Raw genomic sequence first — 24,132 nt, 5'->3', positions numbered from 1 at the left:
ACCAGTCTCCCCATTTCCTCTCCCTTGTGGCTCTCCTGGGTGCAAATGTTTGACCTAAACAAACTGGGAAGAGTGGCGACCCTACACTTCTATGAGAATGTGAAGTTTTCCACCATAAGAAAGATAATACAGGTTGGGAGAAATTTTGGAAAAACAAATCTGAATGACTGAAACATATGTAAGAAGGCTGAAAATAGTAAACGGCTCTCCAGTCTGGAGCCAGAGTTCTTGTCTGAGTAGGGATCTATGAATAGATCTCAAGGTATCTGTGAACTTGTCTCTGAATGCCAAATTTTTGGAGTGGAGATAAGAATACCCATAGTTTTCAGCTGTTTTTTCAAAGACTCAGTGACCCTGCCGAATGGAAAAGGAACACTAGTCTAGAAGAAAAAAGACTAGAGGTGTCTTATGGAGGTGTGAGCAAATAGTGGACTCTTTGCTAAGCCCAGAAATACATGACTATGTTTTAAAGAGGTAGCGAGACAACAGATACAATTAATGCCCTACAAAACAAGTGGAACTTTATCATCACAAGAGTCACAAAGGGTGAAAAATATAAATATGTGATAAAGCTTTAAAAACAGAGTAGAGATATAAATGGTATTTGTGCTTTTCTCCTCATCCTGCTCCCACAGCAGACATCATTAATCAATTTCTCATGGAGCCTAGCTAGGCTCTCAAAATTGCCAGGAAAGCCGCTAACAGTTGATTGAATGAGACGAAGCTCATTTGCCATCCTTTGTTTAGAATAAACTTTATGAGTGGGTTTTTGAGAAAAACAGTAAGTTGGGGGTGCATACCTAAACTTTTGAAATCGCTAACTTGAAGAAAATATATAACTGCTTTATAAAACATTCTAGGGAGCCACTGCCAAGGATGGAATATCAAGGTGAATGATCATTATTATAATACAAATCTGCCATCTCTTCAATGTCTTATGTGACATCTGGTGACAAATATTCATGGAAGTAAAAATATCTGACTCAAACCTATGGACCAAGTTAGAAAGGAATTTAGAACCAAACTCCAGTCTCTTTTTTTGTCCATTACATCAGTGGTTTTAAAACTTTGGGTTTTAGCAGAGGAATCCTTTTGCAAAGTTCTAATACTCTAAATAGATAAAAAGGAGGCTATTCTGACAGTGTTCTCCCATCTAGCTCTTCCTTCACCCTATGAGGCACCTCCAAGATGCAGAGCTTGAAAAATATAAACTACTCAGGACCAAACCTCTCACCTAGGCAGACATTGCTAATCCACTGCAGCGCTGTGACTCGACTCACTCAGTCTCGGAGTGTCTCAAACTATAAAGCCACTGCCAACTGATTGAAGTTGTCACATGAGAGAAAGCCTATTTGCCACTTTATTAATCATATTATAGATGCAAGCACAGTATAATTTCTTGACAGTCATATGGTAATGACTTGATGCCATAATGAATCAAGTAATGTTGCCCAAAATGGAAGGTAAAATAAATGTTTATTATTGTAAGCAAATTTTTTCTATTTTTTCCCTGCCCCTCCTTCCTACCACCACCACCTCCATGTACTGCTCTCACAAAGGCAGGCTCCTTCCTGTGCCTGGCTGGCTCATCCAGAGAATTCTGGAGTTCTGAGCACCTCTTCTCTCCAAAACGTTCCATGGTCCTAGGACATTTGGCTGCATATTCTGCCAGTACCACCACTCTTGCCACTGCCTCAGTCTTTTATGGTTGTCCACTATTGCTCTGGATTTCGTAGAAGGTATGAATGAAGGTGTATATTCAGGCCAGAGGTCTGGCACTGTGGCCACAGTGAATTGCTCAAACTGTCAGAGAGGAAATGATCCATTTTCAGATATTGATGAGAAGAGTTAGCCCAGCCTTGCTGAGTTTTCAAAAACCCTAGCCCTGCAGAAAATCTAGTTATCCAGAAAAATCTGTAGCCCTTCACCAAGGGCATCTTCATGAGATTCTAGTACCCACGCAGATCCAGGAGCCACATTCCATGGACCACATCCTGCAGCCCTGCCATTGATGTTCGGGAGCAATCTGGTTGCCAGGAAACCTAAGGCCACGTGTTTTCTAGGGAATGTGCGAAGCGGACCGGGCTAGGTCACAGCAGGGAGTTTTCTTGTCTGACGAGACATAGAAAGCCTTACACAGTTTTAGTACCAGCTGAGGAAAGGGTTTTCTCATCTTCTACCTTACAGCGCCTCATAAGGCCTGGCCATTCCTGACAATAGGGATGGGTGCGATGTTTGAACCCCTACCTGAATCCCATCCTCACTAATGTACAGATACAGGATTTACATCCTTTGTTGGGCTCCTATACTCTTCTTGATTTTGTTTAAAATGGCTCAAATGTCTATCTCCATCCAATACATTCAGACACATAGCCTTCTCTACTGCCAAGCTTAGATTCTGGAGAAAACCAAGCCGGGGAAAATCGATATAATTTTTTAAACTCACAGAATAAGGTTGTTTTTTAAAAGTTGTAATAAAATTATTAAAAATTAATTAGGTTCACTGCTTGATTTCCTTTTTGCAGTCCTGGCTCCCTGGGTCCTTGGAGACCAAGGAGCATTCTCCTGTCACTGTGTTCACTTCCTGGGATGTGGTGACCGGGGGAGCAGTGATAGGCCTTGCCAGATTTGGACCCAGGCATTTGAGAGTCTTGCACAGGACAATGTAAAACTGTGATTCCTTGCTTGTCGGATAGTTCTTTTGGTTTTAGTTTAGTTTTTGGTTTTTTCCACTTTTCTAATTTGTAAGGTAAACTTCCTGGAGCCTGAGGACGTGCTAGTCAGGGTCAGGTCCTTGCTTCCCTTTGCCTGTTTTCAATAATGAACCTGAACCAAGAGGCACAAGCTGGTGGCCCAGTTTCCCAAGCACTGGGATTCCTAGAATTTCCTTAGACCTCAGAAGGTCCAGCAGCACCAGCCCAGGTCTCTTCAAGCGGAGAGCAACATGCTCTGCAAATCTCTGCAGTCTCTGTTCTGACTGCTTGGTCCGTTAGTGGTTCCCTGCCTGGCTCCTGGGTCTGCTACCTCTGATCACAGCAAAAATTTGACACCTAGGGAATGCCACAAGGGGATAAACCAACTGCTCCTGTTACCCTGGATTTCCTCAAGCTTCTGCAGGCACCAGGCTTGAGGCTGCCCCAGGTAGAATTGGTAGACGGCCTCTATTCACCGCATAAAACCATGCTTGCTACGGCCTCTCTAATTCCTCACTCACTTCTCTAGTTGCTTGCTTTCAATATTTTCTCCAACTTTTTCCCCTTCCAAGATACCCTTATTAGGTCTTTGAAACCAGATTTTACTCTCTAAAAGCATTGAGGGATGAAAAAAGAAAAAAAATTAAGGCCCTACTATTCCTGAGTTTCAGAAGGGTTGATTTGGAGAATTAAAGCAAGAAAAAACTGTTCCTTGCTCTACTCAATACAGCCCATTGCATGGGTTAACATGCCAGTTCTGATTCCCTTTTATGTACTTGAGTCTCCAGCCACCCTCCCTACTGTTAGGTGGACTTCTGCCATCTGAAGCAGCAGACACCGCACTTAACCCTGCAAAATGTATTACTGGAGAAGATGTAGTGAGATATGCAGAAGGCACTAATTAGCACCTTTATTGGCTTAGAAAGCATTTTTTATTTTGGTTTTCCTAAGCATTTCTGACTGATTCATGGAAGACATTTGGTTCTTTGGAATATCGTCCAATAGACTAATCAAATTACATTTTCACAGGGCTCTAAAATAATAGCATTCTGTAGCTTTCTGTACATTTAACTCTTGCATGACCAAGGCAAGAGGCAGTCAGCAGGGTTTGTCTCAGTTGGCAAATTATTAACCTTTATTTTTACAAAGAAAGAGGCGCTTCATTCTCCCTGACGCTCAGGCTCAAAACTTGAAAGCCAATTGTAATGCTTTGCTCTTCTGCACCCACACATCTGTTTATTTCCCAGACGCTGTTGACTCCTCTCCATCCTACTGCTGACACCCAGGCCAAGCCCTCGTCACCTCGAGCCTGAGATCACGAGAGCTTCTTCCCAAGGTGTGGACCTTCTTTCCATTGCCAGGATAAACACTGGAATCTGTCCTTTCTCTTCTCAGAAACCATTCATAACTCACTACAATAGAGATGGCAAACGTGTAACACGCCTGCTTCAATTCCCTGATGCTGCGCAGATGGCAGCTATCACTTATTATTCATGACCCTGTATTCAGATGAACAAAGATATGGCTTCAAAATCTTACTCAACACAAATCCTGGTTACAACTACCTATCTTTTTACCGGAAGCCGAGATGACACTTCTTTGCCGTCCTGTTCTAAGACATCAAGTACGATTCCCTCTTTCTGGGATTTTAAGGCATTTATAACCCGACCACACCCTATTTAACAAAAAAGATTTCTACCTTTGCTCTCTAGCATGAAACCATCTCTCCAGTCTTACCATTTTCTGTTTGCTTTCCTGCACAAATTTAGTTTTCCTCTTTTTCTGTGCCTTTATTCAAGCTCTATCACTTCCACCAAATGACGTTGTCTTGCTTTGCCTCTTGTTTTTCAAAATCATATCTCTCTTTGATTGACTAGCTCAAGTCTCACCCCTTCTTTAAAGATTTCCCAATCTGACTACATCATCTTCACTGTGGACCAGTTTTACTGAGATCCTTGTGCTGATTAACTTTGGGGAAATCAGATGTGTTAGATACGATTCCTACCTCAGGGACATTTACAGTTTTGTTAGGGAGGCCGATCATATCTCAAGTAATTTGAGGCAGCACAGACCAAGCGCCATCTGGGTAGAACCCATAATGGATGTAACATGTTCAAAAGAGAGATTGAGTCTCTTAGTGCAGATGTCAGAATATTCTTTACAGAGAATATGGGACTTGAGTCAGGACTCAAAAGAAGAGCAAAAGGTGAACAGAACAGGAATGACTTTAAGACAGGAAGAATTGGAGGAAGAAAGAGAAAGAACTAGGGATGTAATGAGAGAGAATAAGACCAGAGGGTCTTGTAGAAAATTGGTATAGGCTATATTCAGATTGTAATGGATCCGAAAATTCAGAGTGATATTCTTGAGAGCTGGAGGCATACCTTCTACATCTTTGTATCCTCCACCCATCTCAGTTCTGTTCTCTGAATGCTTTAGTTTGATAAGCATTAAGGGAACATCTAGTATGTTTAACTGGATTTACTTTGACCTTTTCTTATGATATAGACCACAAAACCTAGAATTTGACTTTGTAAGTTCTTATTAATCAACAAATTCCTTCTGGAAAGAGATAAGTTTACTCTTCAGGACCCTCTCTGGGAACTGGAGAAGAAATATCTAAATATTAAAAAGGACAAATGAATTAACCACCCATCAAGTAATTGATGGCACCAGGCAGATCTTTGACAGAAACGATCTTTCTGCTGCAGGAGTTAGTTCTAGTTTTTTCACTCACAGTTATGCTTGAATGTGTTGTTAAATAAGGACACATTATATAAACCTACACACTGACACATGCATTTGCTGCATATGTCTGTCCTTGTAGCGGGGATGGGTTTGCCACCAAATCCCTCCAGGAGTTCTTATACACAACTTTACTATGGAATCTGGGATGAAAAATGAGTCAGCAGCCTGAGAAGAGAGACCTTGGCATCCATGACCATGGTCCGTTTAGCACCATGATTGACCCCCAAAGAGGCTCAGAATGTCCTATTGTGTTTGAGGTTATAGGAAGGCCCGTGGATCCTCACTGAATCTAAACTGACAATCAGATTTGTTTGCTTGTGCAGTTGGTGACCACTATGGGGGGTTATCTGCACTCAGTGGTGCTGGTTCTCAGAAAGGGAAAAGAGTAAGAAATTGAAGGCTGCCCAGAGGCTTTGTCCTGTAAGTCATCCATGTACGCTGAGCAAAAGATGTCCTGAAGATACTTAAAAGGAAATTGTCAGACCACTCAGCTAAGATGCCCTAATGCTTGGCAGAAGATGGGGCAGATGGGTGAGAGACCATCCTTTGTGAGGTGCTTCAGTGAGTCTCAGGATGCAGGCAGCATGGGTAGTTGTCCACCCTTTTGTAGTTATTGAAGTTAATATGGTAAGAAGGAGCGAGGGAAGGTATTTGTCATAAAGGGAGAAGCCCAAATAATTTCTATCAGTAAATAAGCTCGAGTAAGTAATATTTCAGGGGAAGAGACGTCAAAACTTCAAGAGGAGAGGACTTGGAGGCGGGTCCAGGCTCTGCCGACCGCTTCAGGAAAGCCAGGGGAAGGTGCCCCAGCTACCTCAGTACATCTCAGCCACTGGCTCATTCCCATCAGCTGACACACCTTACTGCAGGAGCTCTCACCTCCAAGAGAAAATCCTCCTTTGTCTCCACCTTTCTCCCAGCTGTCATTTTAATTAACTGTTGCCTTTTACCTAACAACTCCTTCTGATACTTTTCTGTTTCCACTTCCTCTATTCCCATTTCCACTTGAAAACAGTATAACCAGGCTTTCTCCTCTACCATTCCTCTGAAACTGTTCTTCTCAAGGTCACCTATGACCTCCATTGCCAAAACTAATGGCCAATTCTCATTCCTCCATCATATGCAACCCATTAATAACAGTTGACAGTGTTGATCACTCCCTTGTCATACCCTAACTTCACTGCTTTCCGGACACTTCTGTCTCAGTTCTCTTTTTACCTCATGACCTACCCCTTCTCCTTTGCTGGTCTCCCTATCTTCCTGGCCTCTCCTCTATCCATATGCATTTGCTTGGTGATCTTATCTGGTTTTCTGGTTTTAAACACCATCTATCTGCCAACTAGTCCCAGACATATATATCTGTTCCTGGACTTTCCCCTTGAACTCTAGATTTGTATTTCCAATTTCTATTAATAGATATCTACTCCATAGTATCTCTTCGGGTATCTATTAAACATTTGAGTTATAACATGCACATAATTAAATTTCCCATCTCTTGCCTCAGGCTTGATCCTTCTATGTTCTTCCCATCCCAGTAAATAGACGCTCATTCTCCCAGATGCTTGGGCAAAATCCATTGCAGTCATCCTTGACGTCTCTCTTCTTTTCATTTTCTACATCCAAATCCATAAGCATATCCTGTCCTGTCCACATTTCAAACATATCCAGAATCCAACACTTCTCTCTATAACAACTTCTATTACCCTGATTTAAGCCCCCATTCTCTCCTCTGAATTATTTCATTAGCTTCGTAACTGGGCTCCCTGCTTCCATGAACCTCCCCCCAGATAGTTTATCTTTCAAGTAGCAGCCCCTGCTGTCCTGTTAAAAAGATCCAAGATTATGCCACTCCTTTGTATAAAACACTTTAAAAGACTTGCTTTTCATTCAGGGTGAAAGTCAGAGAACTTACAGGAATATGTATGGCCCTAAATTATTTGGTCTCTGGATAATTCTTGAACGCGTAGGTCTCTACTCTCTTCCTTGCTCACTTAGCAACCATTCAGGCCTCCTAGCTATTCTTGTAATACATGGGGCACATTCCCATCCCAGTACCTTTGCACATGCTGTCTCATTTGTCTGGAACAGTTCACCCTGCAGGTAAGCAAATGTCCTTCTCCTTCACGTCTTTCAAGTAGCTGCTCAGGTAACTTGTCTGAGATGCCTTCCCTGACCGTCTATGCTCCCAGCATACACATATTTGTTTCTTGTCTCTGTCTCCACTACATCTATTTTCTTTAGTATCCCCAACCCTAAAGAAGTGCCTGGTTTATAGGAGGCACTCAATATGCATTTGTTAACTGAAGCACAGAACACAAGGTAATCTGTCAGAAGTTTTGTGTGCTCATGGGCAAGGACGTGGAGTTGATAGAATGTTTGTTCTCCAGTCTCCAGCTTAAGTCCAAGGCTTAAGGGGTGATATGGGCTGCAGGAAGAAGCTGAAAGATTATTTCCATCATGGGTTTTGTGTGACACAGAACACTAGTAATGCTGCCTCGATCGCCACATGCAGTATAATGGAAATGAGTGTTTCTACAAACTCTGCAAGAAATAGAGTGCCACAGGACTCAAAGGCAGTGATGGCAGTGCCCAGAGGAGCAGAAGGAAAATCGACGCTCAGGAAGTGAGGAAACATGAATTGTCTATATGGGGACAAGCAGGGGATTCTCTTGGAGCAGCAGCAGTGCCAGTGGAGGTCGATTCATTCATGAAAACATGTGAGGCATCTCCTGCTGACTCCCCGAAACACTTACGGGGGATACTTTGCAATAGACTCTGTGTCACCAAGGTGGAGGCAATAACCCATCAAAATTGGTGTACTGATTTTATTAAAACTTAATTTGTATCCACAGACTGGTGAAACCTTGGGTAAATTTGAGTTACAGGAGTCATTTATAGGTTAATTTCACAACAGCCTTGCACCTCTTTCTTTCACAATTGTCTTTAATGAATAATTTTTGAATCTTTGTGTACCTCAAGTTTAAATGGAATAAGTTTTGGCGTATGTCTCAACATCAAAAACCTTAAAGCTAGGAAATGTCCCTTTCTGCCATCCAAGCTTGGCTCAGAGACACAAGGGAAAGTTGGAGATAAAATTGATGACAGTGGAGTTGCACCAGCGTGCAGTCCTTAAAGGTATACTAGTTTCTGGTAGAAAGACCATAAACTTTGAGATCAGACAGATTTGAATTCAAATCATTTCTCCATCTCTTATTGGCTATGTGGTTTTAGGAAAATTTCTTATCTTTCCTGGGTCTCTGTCTCTTCAATATTTAATGAGGTTAATTAATCACCTTGCTATTTTGTTGGAGGAGTACTCTGCACTAGCTTTTAAATATGCAATAGCCACCTGATATGATAATTACAATTACAATTAGTTTTATTACCATGACTTTGGGGCTGACATGTACAGAGAGCAGCAATCTAGCGAGTCTCAGAAAAAACACAATAACCGGGGGACTGTCCAACTATTAAGAGTTAGTTTCTCAGTTATGTCAATTTTCTAAGGATTTAGTTCTTGTAATTTAAAATTTCTGGAATTGAGGTAGAATGGCTTCTTATGGCTTTCCAGAGAACTTATTTGATGTGTCCTTTTGATTTTAAGATCCAGATGTGGCCATTTTGCATTTCCATAGACACTTGCTTGACATAAAAAGAAAAATTAGTATTGTCCCACCTCAAAAGATTTAAATTCAAGAGGACTGTGTTGTGGCCCTGACGGCTGGTGCGCAAGAGTCAGAAGGAAGGCCTGTTGGGAGAAGTAAATGCCAGTGAACTTAGCCACTTTGTTCACGCCTTGACATTCTTAGCAGGGATGTTGACGCACAGCTTTCTTTCTAAGGGTTTCAATGCATAGCATGGATAGTTATCCATACTCATCCTCCAGAGAGCCAAGGTGGCTAGAGAGTCAGACAGAGCCAAGCTCAAATCTCAACTTTCTTATTGAGTAGCTGGGCTACTTTGGGCAGGTTACTTAACCTTTCTGAGCCGCATTTTCCTTCTCGTGAAAGTTAATAATGGCAATATCCATGTTAGATGATGATTCTGGTAAACGAGATAATACATGTAAATTACCTAGCCTGTGTGCCCTCGATATGTACTAATTTCTTTCCTCTCCAAGTTCTACTGACAAAAAGGCTGAAGTAACACAGGTTAGGGGCTTTACCTAGCAGAATGGTGGTAAATGAGATGGGAAAAGGGCCACTCAGATTCCAGTGTAATAAAAATGAGACTTTAGGTAGCCACGGCGTAGCATGAAATCCAGAGAACCACCATAAAAGGCCAAGACCCCACCTTGACCATCTCAAGATTCAGGAGGGAATCAGCAACAGGACCACGGCGGCCTTATCCCACCTCTCCGCTTTATTTGGGGCACGGTCCAAGGCTGGGAGGCCCACGAGAAGGCTTTCTGGGGGAGGTATTGGGTCACCGTAAGATGAACGGGCACTTGGATCTTGTTGCTGCTTCAATGTATAAAGCCTCAGAAGTGATCACTGAGGGAAACCAGCCTCAGAATGATTTCCACTTATAGTGGGTTGAACAGCATACCCCCAAATTTTATTTCTGCATCTGAAATTTCATTTTTGAAAGCATCCTTTATTTGGAAATGGGGTCTTTGAGGACGTAATTAGTAAAGGTAAGGTCATAGTGGATTAGAGTGAGTCCTAAATCCTAAATTCAATGACTGGTGTCCTTATAAGAAAAGGAGAAGACCCTCAGGGAAAAGACTCTGAAGGGAAAGGTAGAGAATAGAATGATGCAGCTACAAGGCAAGGAATGCCAAGGGTTGACGGGAGCCACAAGAAGCTACAAAGAAACAAGGAAGGATTCTTCCCTAGAGCCTTCAGAGAGGGAATGATCTTGCTGAGGTCTTGATTTCAGACTTCCAGCCTCAGAACTGAGAGAGAATAAACTCCTGTTTTAAGCCACCAAGTTTGCAGTAATTTATGACTACTGTCCTAGAGTCAGATGTGCTACTCTGTGTCATACCAGGATGTATGTGTCTTTACAGGATTTTCCCTCCTGTAGTGACTACTTTCCCTTCTCCTTTTTTTGGTTCCTTTTCATTTCACAGTTTTCCTCCCTGCCACACTCCCTACCACCTTCAGGTCACCAGTCTTTGGTACTGTTCTAGCTTCCACACTTCCCAGTGTGGCTCTTGGCGTCACTGAATTCATAGTGCACGGATCTTATTGCAGCTAAAACTATCACACAGAGGGCCTAATAGAATGCAGACTTCGAGTTCCTCCGACCGCCTCTAACCAGCTGTGACCAAAACTCACAGCACTTGACCACTCCGTGCCCCAGATTCTTCACCTGCAAAGCACAAATGAACACCAGCCTCGCTAGCACACCGGTTACAGAGTTTAAAATATGATAGATGAGAAAGGGCCTTGTAACAGTGAGGCTCAATTAAACTTGTAAGAAGCTATTCCATTATTATTAAAAACCTCGCTGAACATACAGGACCTGGCAGCGGAAACTCTGCATTCCTGATCTCAGAGCCATTTTGACACCCCTTTTTTCCTCTAGGTCTTCGCCTCCTGTCTGTGCCTTCACACTTCATTAACTTGATTCAGAAGAGGAAGGGCCATGATTTGTCTTTAATATCTGGGAAGTGAAGCTTTTAATATAGTTACTGACCACCCCAGACCTGGCGCCAGGCCTCCCACTGTGACCTGGGCCAGATGACACATCAGAGGGACAGGAAATGCTGGCTATCTTTCTGAAGTTCTTGCCTTTTCTTGAGTCTGAACTATTATGAACAGAGGTACTTCAATTCAACTTATTGGCAAACATCTTCATAGATTTTGGCATCGTGGAACTTTTACATTTAAAAAAATAAAGAAGCTTTGAGAAGGAGGAAATTTCAGTGATACACCTAGTTTGTGGTTGCTTTTTAAACATATATATATATATATGTATATATATATATTTTAAAGATTTTATTTTTCCTTTTTCTCCCCAACCCCCCCCCCCCAGTACATAGTTGCATATTTTTAGTTGTGGGTCCTTCCAGTTGTGGCATGTGGGACACCACCTCAACTTGGCCTGATGAGCAGTGCCATGTCGGCGCCCAGGATCCGAACAGACAAAACCCTGGGCCACCGAAGCAGAGCACGTGAACTTAACCACTGGGCCACGGGGCCGGCCCCTGTTTTTTTTTTAAGTAAAAAAATCCCAGATTTAAAGTGGTTTGTAGCCAGTGGTGAATCTTAATTTAAATGTCACTGGAGGAGGTAAAATAACTAAAACCAGCCAAGTAAGTAACAATTAGACTGATAACATTTCCCTCTAATCCTTAAACTCCTAATTTATGACATTTTTTTACATACATTACTTATGACATTTCATCAGTTTTAAAACACTCTTTTCATATTTTAACATCTATGAAATCGGGATGTGTCTTGTAGTCAATGTCGCCTTTCATTTATAACTGCCAGGGCTTGTCGGGTTATTTGGGTTATTTTCCTATCCGAGTGGTACTTCGAATGAGAGTACATTTTATGACCGGATGGGTCTTAGATCCGATAAAACACGATATTTCATTTAATGAAGATGGAAACTGTGAGACCTGTAATTAAATTCCCTTTTCTTTTTATAATGCTTTTTATCAAATCTCACTGTAACAGGTGTGACACATTTTCCGCCCCAGAAACACATACTTGCACTCTCTGCTTCGGAATTCAGTCATTTGTTCTTTTTGAGGACGAATGCATGATTAGAAAGAGAGAATGTAATTTTGAGATGGAAGAATAGAAAAGAAACTAGATTTGGAAATAAAAGTACAATACGGTGTGAGGAAAAATTCAACAATTTCATTTCCGTGATTACATCCTTGCAAAACGTCTTCATAGAACCCAGTGAGTTTTCTGCTGCAGCCGGAGCTAATGATACATCTAGAGTCCTGGTTCCTAGCCCCCGACCTGCTGCTGGATGACACCCCTCCTCTCTGAGCCTCGGTCTTATACATCAAACAAAGCAATTGGGCTGGATGGTTTCTGAGATCTATTTCATTTCCAGGAACCTCTGATAATTCTCATTTTTAAGAAGATTTATTGGCATAGACATTTTCACACATCTCCTACTCAGGTCCACAAAGCATAAGGGCTCCTGGGTTCCCTTGTCTTACCAGCGTGGTCGATGACTTGCTGAGGGTTTTCATTTACAGAGACACTATAAAGAAACAAAAGTAGTGCAAGTCAAACAATGAATGCAAATAAGTTATACTAAATTGCTTTTTAATTAAACAGACAAGAGTAAATGCGGAGTTAGGCTTGATTATGAAAGGACTTTTCGAAACCAATGAACAGCCAGGGACTGAACTAGTATTCTATTTCGTACTTTTAAACTGATAGGGAACTTTTGCAAAGACAGAGTAATTCTTCAAGTACCCAGTTAAAATGAACATCCCTACGGGTCACACCTTGGCCCAATGGGGTTACTCAAATTGTTTTCACGGATCTTTGCAAGAGAAATGTATAAAGGCACAAAGGCACACTTACAAGAATCCAGAGTCCAGCCACTGCTGAATACTTTCTTGTTTGAAATCTTCTACAAATGAGAAAGAAACAGGTCAGTCACTCAAAGCACAACCAGTTAAAACCACTCTACCCTGTTACTCAGCCACCACCCCGTAGCCCAACTTCCTACATATTGAGTCATGTGTTTCTACCAGCATATTCATTTTTCTCCCCAAGGCAAAACTTCCTGTTTTCCATAACCAGCCCTTCCTGAGAATGAAGCGTAAACTTGCCAAAAGAGTGTAACTTAAAAAAAAAGAAGAAAAGAGAATGTGAAACAGAAGAAAAATAAATCACCAAAAAGCGAGATGTTAGAATGATTTTTAAATTACCTGTGTGAATAGGAAGGGTGAAAAACCATATCAGACTTTTGTCTTTCTCTTGTTGGATACCAATGGCCGTGGAGCTTCTCCTTACTGAATCATGACATTTCCCTAAGGCAGCTAGCCAGTGGTGTTTATTTGCAGAGACTTCGCTGCCAGGTTAGAAACCACATTTGCATTCATTTCAGGGACAAATTGCACTAGAGTCCCAGGGTTGCTTAAGGCTCTGTGTTAAAAGGCACCAATCTTTTAAGGTGGATCTTTATCCCTGGCTCAACAAACAGTTAACAGGCAAAAAGAAAAGGACATCGAGGCAGCATTTCCTGTGAAATGTTTGTTTCCATTCTCGGCTACAGGCTACCCTGGGTTGATTTTCCTTGACTTTATCCTACCAAACAATGAGGTACCTGAGTTCCTCCCTCACAAGTATCTGCTGAACCAGAAAGGCCTGGTGGAGATGGGAGATGCTTATTCCTCAGTTGAGGTACTGTGAAGGGATAGAAGGAATTCAGTGGTGGGCAAAGAAGAAAAACCATCAAACAGTTACATCATCGTGGAGGTGCAAGTGTTTTCTTACTTATTACTCTTTAAGCGATTAAAATTATTATGGATGCCTCGTGCAAGATCCAGCAAATAAGAGCCTTTCGATAAAATGTTTGATGTCCTGAAGGAAGCCTCATGTCTCCGACATGCACTCCACACAGCTTCGGGGTCCTGGGGGACTTAGGATGAAATGACAGTGCAGCGGGGAAGGGGGCAGTGTTCATTCTTTAGTTGGTCAATTTCTATCAAGAAGGTCTGTGTTTCAAATGTCTGTGGGGGAAGTCAGAAGTGCTCATTTCACAGAAGTTTCAGAAGTTTCTGGCATTATGCCAGGAACACTGTTGTCTTCAAAGGCAAGTTCTAGCTCTAAAATCACTTGCCCACAGCCAAAAGCCCCCACATCCCACACCAGCCACAGCAGGACGTTTTCAGATAGTCCTGAGGGCCCGTTCTCACCCAGCGTGGGGATGGCGCGACTCTGGCTTTCCTCCTCAGAGCCAGGAGGCAGCTGCTCATCCAGGGGAGCCCATGCCCTCTTGGTGGACCTCAGGATCTCTCTCCTGCTCTTTTCTTGGCCTCCACGGGGGTTGTCGGAGCCATACGACTTCTCCGCCATCATCAGAGAGTAATTTGGCAAGCTAATTTAAAACACACACACAAACAAATCAGACACAATGAGCTCAGCTTTCGGGCTCGCCTCAGTGAGAGGGAGAAGGCCAGAGTGCTCACAGTCCAGTGAGCGGGTCCAGCTTCACAATCTCTGGAGGCCTGGCTCGTCCACCTGAGCCGAGTTCCCTGTTTCAATGCAGTGAAGTGGTTCTCTTAGTGGAGAGGCAGCTGGAGACCAGGGACTAACGTCCTTATCTGTCCGTCCCTATCTGTCAGCAGGCCATAGCCACACTCTGGTAGATTCTAGCTGGTGGGCTGGGATGTGGACTGAGATCAACAAAATTGGACTGGAGGACATACCCAGCCAAGGAGAAAGTTTAAAAGCATTGATTAACATAATAAGTATCCTTCAAATTTATCCAGCAGTTACATACATAAAAATATTTTTGGAGGCCCCAAAATGTGAAAAATAAGGGTTTTGGCAACAGATCAACCTGGCTGAGTCTCATCTTTCCAACTTATTGTGTGGCCTTGTATAAATTATATAACTCTCCACATTCTCTTATTTTTTAATTGGGGGAAAATTGTACTTTTAACAACCGTTAACCTCAGTGAAGTACTTATTATGTGCTAGATTCTGTGCTGAATTCTATATATCCGTTATTTAATTTAATTGTCAGTGAAGGAAATAATCTAATTGTCATGATTTTATAGTAAATTGAAGAGCAGAGAGGTTAAGTTGCATACCCAAAGCCACACAGCAGCCAGGATTCAAACCAAGGCGCTGGACTCAGAGTATGTTCCCATGGCTATTAAGCTGTACTATCTACCCTATAGGGTGGGTGGGACAATTAGAATATTGATAAATATATTATGCACATGGTGCAAGAAAAATCAGCTGCCCCCATTGTCTTATTTGAACATTAGTGACATCTTTATGAGGCTCACAGAGAAAGAGGAGGAGACAGAGTACATAGAGTACATTGTTCAAACTCCCCAGACTATCAGCACGTTGAGAACAAGGGCCTCCCTTCCCCTCATTTATGTGTCTCTAGTATTTGACTGAATTCTCAGCACACAGTAGATGCTAAATAAATATGCACAAAACTGAAGTAGCAAAGCTAGGGCTCAAAATCACACTCTCTGACTAAATTCTTTCCATGGTATCTACTTGAATTTTCATTAGCTTTTTCTTTAAGTTTGAAGAAATAATCAACTACCTACTCCAGCAGCATGTCTTGAATCCCTAAACTTATGCATAATCACCAATCACGTGACACGTAGACCATCATTTCTAACCAGTATTTCAACAAGGCAAGTCATTCAGATTTATTACAGACATTTGATTACAGATGAATATCCTTGGTGCAACTGGCAGTAAGGATCTCCTTACACACTTCATATATTAAAATTCTATCATTCAATTGAAGCATAAATATACATTGATTGTTGCAAGAGTAAATTACCACAAAAATTAATGATAATTGTGATGCTTGTTAATTTTGCATAAACGAAAGATTACTAAGAAATTTCAATAAGTTAAAAATTAGAGCAAAGAGTGGACAGTTAATATCTGTATTAGTGGTGAGAATTTTAGTCAGCTAACTTTAGAAATTTAACTTTAGGAATATCCTCTGGGAGCAAACAAATGTTTATAAAAATTTTGATGACATAAGAGAAAAGTAATACACAGAAGATTATATTTCTAAACTTTTTAGAACTGTTTGGTATACTAGAATTCATAACACTAGACAAAATAACCTTTAGGAACTGTATTTAAATTTTAGTTATTTAATTCTACCTAGGCTTTGGGTCTTTTGAGTAAAACAAAGTTCTCTTTGGCAACGTCTTGTATCTTGCGCATGTGAATTGTAATCAGAGCATCAACTCTGACAGTGCAAAACGTCAATGGAGGAAACACTCCAAAATCATGCTCAACGACATTCATGCAATATCAGACTCAACAAAGGCTCAGGGTTTGAAGAAAAGAGTAAAGTACTACTGAAAAATGAGATCCCCAAAATAATTTTGCTTCTTCGCTGACCTTGGCTGCAACTGAGCCTCTACTTAGCATGGAAGCTTCTGCTCTGTAGTGGAACAGGAGCTGCCAAGCAGCTCAGTCCTCAAATTGCTATTTCTGTACTATAATGTCAAATTTTAACCTAGTTACTACCCTTTCAAATATAACACTGTAAAAATCATCAAAATTTTAGATAAAGGTGCAGCTTTATTTGTCTGTTCCCAAACTTCCACTCGACAATGGCGTATGTGACTTCAGACACCAGCCTTGCACAACCAGTGAGGATGTGCTCCCTGCCAGCTCAGTTGTACTTGGCTGTAGAGCAGGAAAAGCTTGCCAAGGAAAGTGGGAACCCTTACTCAAGGCAAGGGTCAGAGACCGGTTTGTAAAGAAAAATTCTTTTGTTCCCTCTGCTTTGGTGGCTGCCTTCCCAGTTAGTAAACAAATCTGCTTCTGGAAATGGATTCTCTGATGCTTGAATGACCTGCCTTTGGCATCCACTGGCTTGACCCGCAGAGCAGCCCTTTGGAAAGGACACAGATCAGGTGGCAGTCCTGAACTGCCTAGTCACTGACAGGGCAGAAGTCACGGCCTGCAGCCTCTGCTGACTCCTCTAGTTAACCCTTTGTTCCCAGGACCACTTGGAACCAAATTCTTGCCAACTCTAACTTGGCCCAAAGTGAATCCTCATCCTGGATTACGTTGTCCCCTGTCCCTGAGGGTCCTTTCTCTCATTTCAGACCCCTTCTATTCTGATTACTATGTCATTAATCTTTATGTCTATAAAGAACTCCCATTAATGAAGGAAATGTCTTATATTATCATGTTTAATTTAAAAAAAGGAGAATGCAAAGCTATATATGCACCAAGAACTCCATTTTGTAAAAAGAAAACAAAACGTAAAACAATGTATTGAAAAGACAACAACAAAAAAAGAAATATACTAAAATGTTATCAAGTTTTCAAATTTTTAAAATAATCACAATAAGAAAAATTGGCTTTGTTACATTAATTTTACATCACATTTTCTTTCACTTGAGCAAATTCAAAAACCATACATACCCCTTTTCACTATGAAGCCTTCAGCCCACAGTGAAATATAGAATTTGACGCTTAGAGCAATGACAATTATTACATTCTTGTCCGCTGGGGTTATTTAACTTTTTTGCACCTCCATGCAAACAGGTTGTCTTGCCAAACAGGTTGTTCATATTAGAAGAATAGGGGCTGTGCTTTATTTCTCTCTGTGTTCCCCACCAATCCCGGCACAGCACTCTGCCCAGCGCAGATAATCTGTAACTATTAGTTGATCACCTGGTTATTTGGAAAGGAAACACCCAGTGGGCTTAGCTGTATTCTTGGTTCTTATGTGGTTAAAAGAGCAAGTGCTTTCAGGTCAGACAACTCCAGATTTTAATCTCAGCTCTGCTGCTTTTCTGATATCTCCTTGGGGGAATTTTAAAACTCCTCTGATAATCTATTTTCTCATCTCTGTAATGAGTATGAAATAATCACTTCATAGGGTTATTGGGAAAATTTAATGAAAAATGTATACAAAACAATCAATGCCCATATTGGTCAGTGTTTTTTTCTTTTCCCTTCTCTTCTCTATGTTGCTTCCTGTCATTGTCCTGGTAAGAACTGTCACGTAAAGGAGAAGAATCACCAATCAATGCACTAGTTTTTCTCATGGGAGATAAATTTGACACACTTCGTTTGTGGATAGCATGTGTCATCTTGAAATTACTTTGAATAATTGAGACATAGCTATATTTGGTGAGTGTGAGAATAAAATATTTCTGTGACTGTGAGAAAGCAGATTTCCCTGAGACTAGTTAGACTAGCTATATCAGAGCTTGGAAATCACCTTAACTATGGACTTAATTTCAATGTTATAATTATGAGCTGTAGCTCTAGGCTTGGCCACCACTTCTCAATGAGCCCTGTGGTCAAGAAGAGAACAGCATAATGGGCGAACAGCTCGGAGGCATTTTAGGTCCACAAAGGACCACCATCTTTATGACTCCACTAGGGATCCTCGTTATCACAGCCTCTGTTCAAACCTTCATAATATCTCAAGTAGCGTCCAGATTTGCCTTGCCCCTCTCCATCCTCAATATACAGTGACTTCTCCAATAGCAGGATGGAAGAGAACTCTACATAGAGCCATGTGCTTTACTAAGACCTGCCCCTTTTGCAGCTGTAATGCCCACAGAAGTTTAAAAGGAAAGTCTTCAGAGTCCCTCATGCTCTTACCAAGAAACTCACTACCACTTACCTCACTGCCACAAACTAATAGACCAGTCCTGAGAGCCTGACACTCTAAGAGAACTGATTCATGCTTCCTAGTCTAGAAGACCACAGGACCAATCCCATCAGGCCCTAGAGCCGAGCTCACATGGCAGTGAACATAGCCTCACCTGGCCCAATCTCCTACTCTTTGCAGACTCTCCCAATCCCTGTGCCCTCTGGAATTCACGGACTGTCACCTACTAAATCCCCTTTATCCTGAGCTCTTCACTGAATGTTCCTTCCCCTCCTTTCTCTAATTGAAATGTGGATACGGTTTCCTTTGCCACTCTCTCAAGCTATGGCTTTTTCTTTTTCACCCATTGAATTAAGACCATAGTCTTGGAGATGTTGTAAATTTCCTCCATATTCTTCATGCTGCTGTAGGGGAGGAGGAGAAATCCACTACCCTCTGGGTCCTTCTGGCTGGACTACAAATTAAATCAACATGAGACAGAATAACAGGAGAAAATCAAACAAAGATTTATAACATGTATACATGGGAGATACTCAGGAAAACTGAGCAACTCTCCAAAATGGCAGAGGCTCTCATCTTAAATACCATCTTTAGCTAAGGACAAAGGTGGATATTGGGGGTGGTGGGAGTCAGTTATGGCAGATTAGCAGAAAAGCACAGTAAACTGAAGTTATTATGCAGATTTAAGTCCTTGCCTTCTGCATTGATTAAGAGTTTCTAGAGATAAAGTCATCCCCCCTATTCATGGTGCAGAGAGGGAGATACATTTACAGATGGAGATCTCCCTTACAAATATAAATGTCTCTTACAAAGGGTAAATTCTACTTTTCAGAGCTTCTCCCATGTCTGCAGTTTTTAAAAGTACACAGTCCAAAATAATACTCATGCCAAAGAGACATATTTTGGGGTGACTTATTCTGATCCCTCACACTGCTTTCAGACCTTGTTTCCTCTGTCCTTTGAAGCATATACCATCAGATTGCATAGGCATCAACATCTAGGACATTTGCCCTTACTTACTGAAAATTATAGGATGGTATTCCTGTCGTCTTCCTGAAAGATTTCATATCAATCTAGATGACCTATCAACATCTGACCACTCAGTTCAATAAGCTGCCCCCTTTCAACAAATCTTCCCTCTACTCAATTCCCATGGTCATACTTCACCACTGTAAGTGAACACCCTCCAAAATCCCTATTTCAAGCATCTCTGTCACCTCTATTCCACTCACTGACTTTGACGGGCACCGTTTTTCCTCTCTACTGGATCACTCCCTTCAGTTTACAACATGATATAATCTTAAAGTTATATAATCTCCCATCTTAAAATAATCCTCCATTAATCTTCTCAATCTCTCTCAACTCCTACTCTAGTTTTCTATTCAACCTATGATGATTCCCAAATTTACATTTCCAAATCTGGTCCAGAGCTTCAGAATAGAGTCCCTGAGCTCCAGAATGGGGTATTCCCAGTTACTTGACGTCTCCACCTGGAAACTTATAGATATCTTTAACTTAAGATGTACCATGTATCTTTATTCTTTCCTTGACTTCTACTTGACCCCCTGCCCCCACATACCTGTCCCTATTGCAATGTTCCCAATCTCAATAAATGGCACCACTATTCAGGCAGTTGCTCAGGCCAAGAACTTACGAGTCTTCCTGGTTTCTTCTATTCATTTCACACCTTACATCAAGCCATTGGAAAAAAAAGAGTGAGGGGCCCTTACAATATATGTCAGACCAACCACCTCTACAGCTGTCAACTTGATGTGAATCAGAACTTGTAGTCTCACTTGGATGATAGCGAAAGGCTCCCATTTATAGCACCATCCACACCTTCCATTCTCGTTATAACCCACCCAAATCAGTAGGCTAATGGTTAACTATCAGTTCTTATCATTTTAGAATTTTCAGCAGTTGACCACTTCCTCTTAATGGAAACAAACGTTTCAACTCTTTTTTAATACCACACTCCTCCAGCTTTTCTTGTATCCCACTCAAAGCTTTTTTCTGGTTTTCTCCTCTCCAGCCTCTAAATTTTGATACAGAATTTTCCAGCCTCTAAATTTTGATACAGAATGAACAAGTCATGGTCATGAGACTTAAGTTAATAGTACTTATAATAGGACTTATACTTAGAAGTCATGACACTTAAGTTAATAGTACTTACGAACTTTATACTTCAGTCCTCAGCCCCCTCTTATCCTCTCTATCTACATGCTGTCCCTGTATGAATTTGGCTTTAATTGCTCCTCTGTAACCCCATAATTCAGTATTTTCACACTGTTTTATAAGTCTGTCTTTACATGTCTATTTAATCATCTTACGATTTTCTTCAGGACAGAGATCTTAGCTCTCATATCATAATTGCTTCGAAAATGTACTCAGTGTATGTTTTTTGAATGAATGACTACTTAAATGAATGCCAACAAGGAATTGAGAAATATCAAAGCAAATTTGGTTATAAAATTATTAAAGATGGTTTGGTATTTAGCAGTTAAACAACTTATCAGAAGGCGCAACTTGCCAGGAATAGGTATACAGCATCAGGGAATAAGGCATTGTAGATCCGACTTAGAAAAATGATAAGATTAAAAATATATATGTATATACACACACAAACACATACACATACATATACATATGTACACACATATACTTAATGTCCACTTCTGCCATTTTGACCAATGCTATCTGAGTAAACACCTTCTTTTACCTCCTCTTTTGTGCCTTCCAACAGCTAACAAGCAAATGAAGATCTTAAATCATTGCCAGGGGGAAGAAAAAGTAAATTATTTTAATTAATTAACAAATAGCTGTATGGTTGTATGACATTGGGCATGTAGTTTCAAGTTGTCTTGAAATGTAATTTCCTCTTGCATAATATGAAGAATTGGAAGAGACGAGATAATTCCACAAGTTGATTATTCTATTTCTAGCCTCACATAGACTGTTTAATAGTTCACCAATGGAGCTCACATTATTAAAATATTTTAAAGCCATGTTCATCAGAACTATAAAAATGAGAAGAATAAAACAGCGTTCCTATTACTCACAGGTTTGGAAGACTACTCAAAAACTCAAGCAACAAAGCCAAGCCAGGAATGCCCTTCTGCTCATCCTCTCTATCCAAGTATCAAAGTCCCACAAACACTTGTAAAGATTTCCAAATGATTCAGTGAAGTAGAGGCAGATCCTGGGGAAGAGAGTGTTCTGTCAACACTCCGCTGGGAGGAACACGCAGTCTGTGATGACTTGTTTTGTGGGTGGCTTCCTCCCACCATGAAATATGGTGAAGGGTGCTCACTCCTGCCATTTAGGAGCAAGCTGGATTTAAAGACAAGGCAGTTGTGCCCAAGTTGGAACCAAAAGTCAGTTCTCTTGGACTTGGAGTTTTCATCTTTTGCTGGTGAAAATAAGCGAAAGATTATTAATTCAAGAACCATACATACGGCTTCCTGGAAACTTGAAATGCCTTCGAGGCTACTAGAGTTGGATCAACTGATTCATCTACTGCTAGCCCTGTTCCAGTCTTCTTCCAACTTTAAAGAGATTTTTTTCTTTTTAAATATTGCCTCTTTTCGAACCATTCCTTCTCTTGTCTTCTCAACATTTGCCTTGCCTCATCGTAGGGAGGGAGACCGAGAGGATGTGGGGGCATCTATGATCTACCTCTGGCCTCCCATTCCCACATCATTGCAATCCAAGCTCCTTCATGTACATCTTATTCTGGATGCACAGACCTTGTTGTTCTCAAATGCTCCCTCCTTTCTGATCCCACTGGATGCAGATCCCCCCACCAGCCTCGCCCCTCTCTTTACTGGATACCATTTCATTGAGTTCAAATAGAACTTATTCTATAGAACTTTTTCTCCTCTCCACTCCCACCCTGGCCTGCTTCTGGCACTCACACAACCTATGCAACCCCTTATTGTAGCATTCTTCCCACTCAAGTGACTTATTTACACTTCTGTCTTTTCCACTCAACTAAATGGACTCCTTGGGGACAAAGACCATGATTTATTCATTTCTGTATCTGTGGCACTTAGTCTAGGATGTGGATAATAATAGGTGATCAGCAATAACTGTTCAATGAATGAATGACTACTTCTGACTCTGGATTCTCTTTGCTCTCAGTAGGCGGGAATTGTGACTTACTCATCTTTGTTGTCTCTATCATGTCAGGCACAGTACCATGCACTAGTAGTTGCTCATGAAAGCACATTGTATAAATGAACTATTCTATAAATAAATTCAATAATTATATCTACTAATTCAATTCAATATTTTACTGTCTACTGTGTACAAAGAAATTTTGAGGAGTTTACAGTTGCTTACGAGAAATAGTACTTACTGACTTTATATTGTGAGGCAGAATATAATATGCATTTTAAGAGAAGTACGAAACAACTGTTCTCAAATACTAAAGGAGGAAGATGTGCATTTAAGGGCATAAACAAAGGTTTCTAGGAAGGGGGAGTATTGGCTCTGGCTCTTGAAGACTCGGTGGTAGATAAGAAAACATTCCAGACAAGGGGATTAAAATTCATGTGAGCAATTATAGCATAAATTTCACCGAAGGGCTATCCAGCAGTGGCTTGCAACAATTAAACAGATGTTCTTTAATGTTAGGCTACTGAAATCATAAGTCATCTTATCGGACGGCGTGATGATTAATTTTATGTGTCCACTTGACTGGGCCATGGAGTGCTCAGATATCCGGCTCATCATTATTTCTGGGTGTGTCTATGAGGGTGTTTCCAGAAGAGATTAGCATTTGAATCAGTAGACTGAGTAAAGCAGATCGCTTTCCCCACTGTGAATGGGCATCATTCAATCTGACGAGGGCCTGAATAGAAGAAAAAGGTAGAGGAAAAATTCTTTTTCTCTGCCTGATTGATTGAGCTGGGACATCAGTCTCCTCCTGCTCTGGAACTGGGATTTACGCCACTGATGTTCCTGGTTCTTAAGCTTCAGACTCTCAGACTAGAGCCACACCACCAGCTTTTCTGATTCTCCAGCTCGCAGATGACAGACCATGGAACTTAGTTTCCAAAATTGTGTGAGTCGATAGATACATAGATAAATATATAGATAGATACAGATATTTCTCTCTTTGTATATAGATATCTAAACATACAGATAGAGGCATACCACGGAGATATTGTGGGCTTGGTTCCAGACCACCTGCAATAAAGTGAATATCATAAAAGTTTTTTGGTTTCCCAGCGTATATAAAAGTTATGTTTACATTAAACTGTAGTTTATTAAGTGTGCAATACCATTGAGTCTAGAAAAATGTACATACCTTAACTAAATTATGCTTTATTGATTAAAAATGTTAACCATCATCTGAGACTTCAGCAAGTTGTAATCTTTTTTGCTGGTGGAGGGTTTTATAAAA

General features: G+C 41.0%; 1 protein-coding gene across 2 annotated transcripts in view; it reads right to left on the bottom strand.

Annotated features, from left to right (window-relative positions):
- The window catches only part of ITPRID1 (ITPR interacting domain containing 1), a 115,810-nt gene that overhangs the window by 71,407 nt on the left and 20,271 nt on the right, over positions 1 to 24,132 (bottom strand). For both annotated transcript variants that reach the window (XM_070616190.1, XM_008522287.2), the window contains exons 2-4: positions 14,287 to 14,468; positions 12,947 to 12,995; positions 12,574 to 12,617 (exon numbers count right to left, since the gene is read on the bottom strand). In XM_070616190.1, the coding sequence (XP_070472291.1) occupies positions 12,574 to 12,617; positions 12,947 to 12,995; positions 14,287 to 14,449 (256 nt within the window). In that variant the 5' untranslated portion in view covers positions 14,450 to 14,468. The remainder of the gene's footprint in view (positions 1 to 12,573; positions 12,618 to 12,946; positions 12,996 to 14,286; positions 14,469 to 24,132) is intronic.

Source organism: Equus przewalskii, chromosome 4, assembly GCF_037783145.1.
Source record: "Equus przewalskii isolate Varuska chromosome 4, EquPr2, whole genome shotgun sequence".
NCBI classification, from domain to species: domain Eukaryota; kingdom Metazoa; phylum Chordata; class Mammalia; order Perissodactyla; family Equidae; genus Equus; species Equus przewalskii.
Note: the sequence above shows the minus strand (reverse complement) of the source record. Positions and strands in the feature narration are given on the sequence as shown.